Source organism: Brassica oleracea, chromosome C8 (genome assembly GCF_000695525.1).
Source record: "Brassica oleracea var. oleracea cultivar TO1000 chromosome C8, BOL, whole genome shotgun sequence".
NCBI classification, from domain to species: domain Eukaryota; kingdom Viridiplantae; phylum Streptophyta; class Magnoliopsida; order Brassicales; family Brassicaceae; genus Brassica; species Brassica oleracea.
The window spans coordinates 38,192,801-38,199,802 of NC_027755.1; the positions used below are offsets into that span (position 1 = coordinate 38,192,801).

At 36.0% G+C, this 7,002-nt stretch overlaps 1 protein-coding gene across 1 annotated transcript; it reads right to left on the reverse strand.

Moving 5' to 3' along the window:
* Positions 1 to 3,780: 3,780 nt before the first annotated feature.
* LOC106310008 lies at positions 3,781 to 5,181 on the reverse strand. Its single transcript, XM_013747200.1, has 7 exons — positions 5,129 to 5,181; positions 4,995 to 5,044; positions 4,760 to 4,903; positions 4,499 to 4,669; positions 4,289 to 4,405; positions 4,073 to 4,215; positions 3,781 to 3,992 (listed from the first exon to the last, which is right to left on the reverse strand). Exons 1-7 carry the CDS (start codon positions 5,147 to 5,149, stop codon positions 3,904 to 3,906), a joined length of 735 nt encoding a protein of 244 aa, XP_013602654.1. The 5' UTR covers positions 5,150 to 5,181; the 3' UTR covers positions 3,781 to 3,903.
* Between the last annotated feature and the right edge of the window lie 1,821 nt (positions 5,182 to 7,002).

Genomic DNA, 7,002 nt, shown 5'->3' on the forward strand with positions numbered 1-7,002 from the left:
TTGCTTCATGAAACTATCAAATCTCCTATTCCACTGTCTTGGTGACTGTTTTAATCCGTAAAGGGATTTCAACAGGAGACAAACTTGATCTTCTTTTCCCTCCTCAACGAAACCTTCTGGCTGTGCCATATAAATCTCCTCGTCTAACGTTCCGTACAGGAAAGCCGTTTTCACGATCATAATCTAGATCATAATTTGCAACAAGTGACAACATAATTCTAATCGACACGTGTTTCACCACTGGTGCAAACACCTCTGTGTAGTCGATCCCTTCAACTTGTGAAAACCCTTTAGCTACTAATCTAGCTTTGTATCTCGGCTTCTCAATTCCAGGAATGCCTTCTTTCAGCTTGAAAACCCACTTGCTGCCAATAATCTTCTTTTTCTCTGGTTTCTCAACCAGCTTCCAAGTCTGATTTTTCTCCAATGAATCCATCTCTTCTTGCATTCCCTCGTTCCATAACTTCCAGTTCTTACTCCTTCTTGCTTCCAAATAGGATTTAGGCTCATCCTTATTTATTTCTTCTGCTGTAGCTAGAGCATAAGCCACGCAATCTGAATCATCAAACCTAGAAGGTTTCTTTACTTCTCTCCTGATTCTATCTCTAGCAAGAATGTAGTTGTCTAGATTTTCCTGTTGAGCTCCCACAACTTCTTCTTCTCTTTCTGAGCTTGAAGATTCAGGTTCCGAGTTTTCTGATGGTGGAGAAGCTCCACCTTGAACTGTATCCTCTGTCTCAGTGTCTGTAGTTGTGTTTGAAGGTCCTTGAATCAGCACAGGATTGAACATTACCTTTTTTGTTTTCCTTTTCTTCTCGCTGACTCCCTTAATGTCTTTAAACATCTCTTCCTCATTGAAAATCACATTTCTGCTCACTGTACATCTTAGCTCTTCTGGTAACCACACTCGATAACCTTTAGTCCCCTCTGGATATCCCATGAAAACTCCTTTCATCGCTCTTGGACTGGTTTTGGCCTGAGTCACGTGAACATAAGCTGTACACCCGAACTTCCTTAGATGATTTAAGTCTGTTTTGGTTCCAGACCAAACCTCTGCCGGTAGTTTGAAGTTAATAGCTGTACTGGGAGATCGATTGATTAAGTAGACAGCTGTAGAAGCCGCTTCCACCCAGAATTTTTGCTCTAAGCCTGCCTCTGTCAACATACATCTCACTTTCTCCATAATCGTACGGTTCATACGTTCTGATACTCCGTTTTGCTGTGGAGTATAGACGCATGTTCTGTGTCTTTTAATCCCTGCTTCCTTACACAATGTGTCCATCTTGTATTGCAGAACTCTAATCCGTTCCGTCCTTAGACACTTCACCTTCTTTCCTGTCTCAGTTTCTACGCATGTTTTCCATTCCTTGAAGTTTTGAAACACTTCATTCTTTGATCTTAGGAAATAGATCCAAACTTTCCTAGAAAAATCATCAATGAATGTAACAAAGTAGAAACATCCTCCGAGACTCTCTACCACCGAAGGTGAACCTCATAAATCTGAATGGGTGTACTCTAGGATTTCCGTAGACGTGTGCTTGCCTTTTGGAAAGCTTAGCTTGTGTGCTTTACCCATTGTTGTCTCGTGCATGACTTTGCGTAGTATGAGATCAGATACACAGACACTGATCAGGTTCTTGGTACGCAATTCCTTGTCTTGCTCCTTAGGATCAAGTTTAGTATCCTTCTGTTCTTCACCTTCAACCACCGTAGAAGGATCTTTCTCCTTAAGAACATACCCCAAACCAAAAATCTCTAGCTGACATAGCATCTTGTATTTCCATAGACCAAAGTCACCCTTCCCATCGAACTTCTCCACTTCAAATTTCTTTGATGTTGCTTCCATCTCTCTATTAACCCGAAAGCTATTTGTTTCTTTGTTTGCAGGTTGCTGTAACACGCCGTGACTTTCAAGCTTCAATAACCACGAGCTGAGACCTTCTTACCACACCAAATAAGTATTCTGCTTACTTTGTTTTATTGAATCTTGCCTTCGAATCTCTGTACTTGGATCTAGGTTAGCCTTAGCTCTGATACCACTTGTAGAGAATCGACCTTGGCTGTTCTTGTAACAACTAAATCGACACACCAATATGTTTGGCGAGTTCTCTCCAAACCGGAGGCAAACTCTATATCACTATGAATCGAAAACGTTACAAGCTTCGCACTAGTTGCGTGTTCTATGCTTTAGAGAGATTTTATGTTTCTGTGTTTTGCAATCTCGAGTAGAGACCTCTATTTATACTAGACCTAATCATGTTAATCCTTGTTGCATAAGGAATAACATATGTCCTAAAACTAAAAGGAATTACATTCTTTATCGGACTTAGACTAATCCATATTCTTTATGTCTTGTTTCAGGTCCAAAACCGAAGCCCATAAGCAGCCCACCAGATGGCCCAAGAGACACAAGCCTCACATATTGTTTAACACATTCTTGGTCATTGTCAATATTCAATACTATAGTATTGATATGTTGTTGCTTTTAATTGCTTACTCTTGATCAATAAATATAAATCAATTGATTCATAAAAATGATATAATAGCTGTGAAGTCACATTTATAATTGCTTACTATTTATGTATTCTTTACTGTGAAGTCACATTTATATTCTACATTCACGGATATCAAATTGCAGAAGAAGAAAAACCATGAAGGAGAAGAAGAGAGCAGAGAAGATGGTTGAGTTATCGGGAGTCTATGAGAAGTAGAAAGCATCATATAAGAAATGAAAAAGAAAAAAAAAGTGGGAGAAGGTAAAGAGATGACAAGTGGCAGTGGTCATAGAAAGAAAACAATGACGGCAATAAAAAAAAGATGATGACAAAATAGTGGCGACGAATGAAATAGTAGGTAACAGCGGTAGTGGTTATTTTACAGACGAAGTGAATAAAGTGAAACAAGAAGTGGAGCAATTAGAGATGGAGAAGATGAAATGTATAAAAAAAAAGACAAAGTGGAAGAATTTGTAATGTGTGATATATGAAAGGTAAAAAGGTAATTTTCTCAAATAGTTTTTTTTTTTTAAAGTTTTAATCACAATAATAACTATCAAGAAAAAAATAATTAAAATAGTTATTTTTAATTTTTAATTTTAATATTTTTTTAAAAAATTCAAATCATATCTCCAAAATTTCATCTCTTAGCTCTAAACTATAAGTATAAATTAATTAATTCTATGGTAAAAATACATTTTTATCCTTTAATAAAATTTATTTTGGTGATGAAATATTTTTGTGCCAAAAACTTTAAAAAACTATCCTCAGAAATTTTTCAAGGTAAAAAGCAATTAATATATTAATATATAATATATACATTATATTCTAGCATAGTTATTTATTTAATTATAGTTTTTAATGGTTATCGCCTATTGGTGCTAATTCCCTTTTTACTAAATCCACATGAACTACATAGCAGGATTAAGGCCCGACACAGAAGTTGCTACATGGCTTTATCCTAGCTTGACTCCACCGACCTTCTCTCCACTCTCCACCTCCTCTGCCTTCATCGCCGACGCAGAGAAAATTCCAGCGAACTTCTTCACCTAAACCACCGCATCGACTTGAAGCCTGGATCTCGTACTCCGAAACACCTTTCAGTTCAGCCACTTTGTAAAACCCATCGACTATAATCGGAAGAACATGAATCAGAGAAAAAAAAAAAAGAAACACGAATAGTAAAATCGCCTAACAAAAACTATAATTTGACAAAGATCGATCTATCGATCAAAACTAATTTACACAAAAAAGTGGGAGAAGAGGGAGTTTTTTTGCTTTTCAATTTAGCTAACCAAGTTGACATAATGATATTATTGAGTCTATCATAAACATCCACACACACAAAAGAAACATAACATTTAACATCCAGACGAAAAAAAAGAAAAATGTTGCATTGCACCACAAGTTAATAACACAAAAGAGCATGTCTTCTCGTCCCCCAAGAAGAGAGCGTTTTGTACTCCGTAGTCTTATTCTTCTGACGAGCCAGGCCATCTGAAAGAAACAAACAGACGAATTTTAATTAAAGGCTTTTTAATTTGTTAAAATAGAATCAAGAATAAAAATTTACGTACATGGATTAGTGTAGTAGCCACACTTAATCGGTTTTCTTGGCAAAACCTGGGTAACTACAATGTTCATTCCATCCACAGAACGTCCACTAAGTTCCAGAGCCATCTGTACAGCGTCTTCTCCAATGACATAAACTAAAGCTGTGCTGTAAATAATCAAAAGAGTCGTTAGTTATTAACTGATAACTTAAATTAAAAAATTAATCCAAGCCACAAAACCTTTTGAGACCACCACATGTTCTGTAAGCAAAAGCAGAAGCTGGTGAGAAATGTTTACACATCTTGCTCTCGACATCATCCATAGAAAGGGAAGGGTCATATCCGGTAACTTCCAACCTAGTATTGCAGGAGATAATACTATCTATCAACATGACAAAACAACACACATACAAATAAATTTAAATCTAAATAAAATAAAGAAAAATTTACGTGCGTTGTAGCCGATGGCCTGGGCCTTCTTTCATGGTAGCCAAGACATCATCAAGGTAGTTTTCGTGAAACGGGTAAGCATAAATTTGTAAAATCCCTCCTCCCATGTCACTTCCATTAAGCCTCAACGCCTTTTCTTCGTCTTCTCCATTAACATAAATGAAGGAAAATCTGCAAGACAAAAAAAAAACAAGTTTATTATTTAGCAAACAGCAGTTAGCTTGAGCAAGCAAGTTGGAGTTGAAAGAAGAAGCCACAAACCTGTTGGGAATATCACTTTCATCGTTTATGGGAACATAAACATGGATTATGTTTCCACATGAAGCGAAATGGTTTCTCAAAGCCTTTTCGACATCTTCCCTAGGAAGGGAGGTGTCGTATCCCTCAACCACAATCCTGCTAATACTATAGCAAAAGATATTATTAGTTAGCAATTACCATGAGACATGAACACATGATCTATCTAATCAATTACAGATCTCAAAAATAAACGAACCGGCTTTCTCGAATCGCATCACAACCGTTCAGTTCCTGACCTTTAACACCCTAATATACAAAAGATCTAATCAGTAAATTTTACTAAGAAGAAACCATTGCTTGAGAAAGCGATAAGGATCGAAGAAGGATTACTTCGATGGCGGATTCATGCATGGTTTGGTTTTTGAGAGAGGCAATAAGATTTTTTTTTTCAGTTTTGTTATGAAAATAAAGGGAAAGTCTATCTCTTAAACAACAAGAAGACTTTTATATAGAGAATTACATAAGTATGAAACCCTAATACAATATGGGTCTAATACAATATGGGTTAGAAAATACAAAAACATAAGAATATGGGCCTTCGAATATGGGCTTCCACCTGATCTTAGTTTATAACACTCACTCTTGGAAGATCATCTCCGAAGTGGTTTGTAATACGTTTTGGATATTGTTTCATTAAAAATTTACCAGGAAAACCCAATGGAATAAAACCACGGTGAAGGAAAAAGAGTACAACACGTATTACTCCCCCCGTTGAGTACATCTTTGGAAGTCAGTAACGCATTAGTAATTAGATCCCTCAAATCTTCGCTTGAGTGAACTTGGACGGACAAACAACATGTATAACCAAAATAATTTACCCTTCTTCGGGTAGGTTAGTATCAAATGGACCCAAGTCTCTAGTTCCTTGTAGGTAACAAAAATATGTATAATCCCGCTATAGTGCCTTTGGGTCGATCATGAGCTATATCTAGCTAATAGATTACGGCAAATTATTTATCTAGCCTTGTATGGCTCGCCAAATCCGTCAAAACTTTATGGCACTTAGACATGGCATTTCGGGACCAAAGTTCTCCTCATTTTCTTCAATAGGACCGAAATTACCTTTTCTAAACTAAGGAACCTTATAATTAGGGGACTTGTCAATTTGTAAGCTTAGTCAATATCAAACTTCTTAAGCACGTTATCTATGAATGTCATTTGATGCATAAGAATTTTCTTTTCAAGGTGCTCAATGTATAATCCAATATATAATCTTGTTTTCCCAAAACCTTTCATGTTGAATTCGAATTCTTTCTTGATGTATTCTATCTTTGGAAAATTTCTCCAGAGGTTCCTAGGATATTCAAGTCGTTCACATAAAGATATTCAATATTGTTCTCGAGAACTTGATGTGTTCGGTAGTTCGATACCCTCTGGAACTTTCACATAAATTTTGTTATCCAGTGGACCGTATAGATATATTTTTTATTTGCCAGACTTATAAGGAATCAGAATGTCGTTGCATCCACCACATAGGAGTATGTCTCCTTTATAATTAATTTCATGTCTTTGTGAGAACCTTATGCAATTTCGTCATTCTTATTATGTTTTCTCACCAAAAACTTACTTATGTCCAACTGGTTTGACTACACCTCTTCTCTTAAGAGATTTCATATACCAAGTCTTATAGCATTATCAATTTGCTTAATCAATTTCTCTGAGTAATTTCTCTGAATAATTTCTCTGAATAATTTCTCTGAGTGCATTATATGATAGACGTTGGTTTCATGATCCTCACTTTTGTCAAGCGCTTTTGTATTCAAATATTATATCATCATCGACGTCAATATTCTTTTACCGGCTTCATTTATAATCCAGGCATGACATAATGCATTTAGATCTTATTATTTTCAGGTACCTGATCTTTATTCATGGTCATGTCTAAGGTTTCCTTTGGACAACCTTAATTTCAGATCTGTCATTTCAATTTTATGCTCTTCTCATTTTCGAGAAATACATGTATGGAACCGTCTTATCTTAACTAATTTCAATATCAATTTTATTAGAGCATAAACCGCTGGTATATTTCAGTTTGGGTCATCAAACATGTCTGGCAATTGACTTGTTTAAGTTCTGAGAATGATTCATTCTTTGGACTCTTATTCTGTATTCATATTTGAGGATCATTATTCATTCTCGAAATCGTTTACAACCTTCTTATTTCTCTCTCTGATGTTGGATATACGGATTTATCTAATCCATGG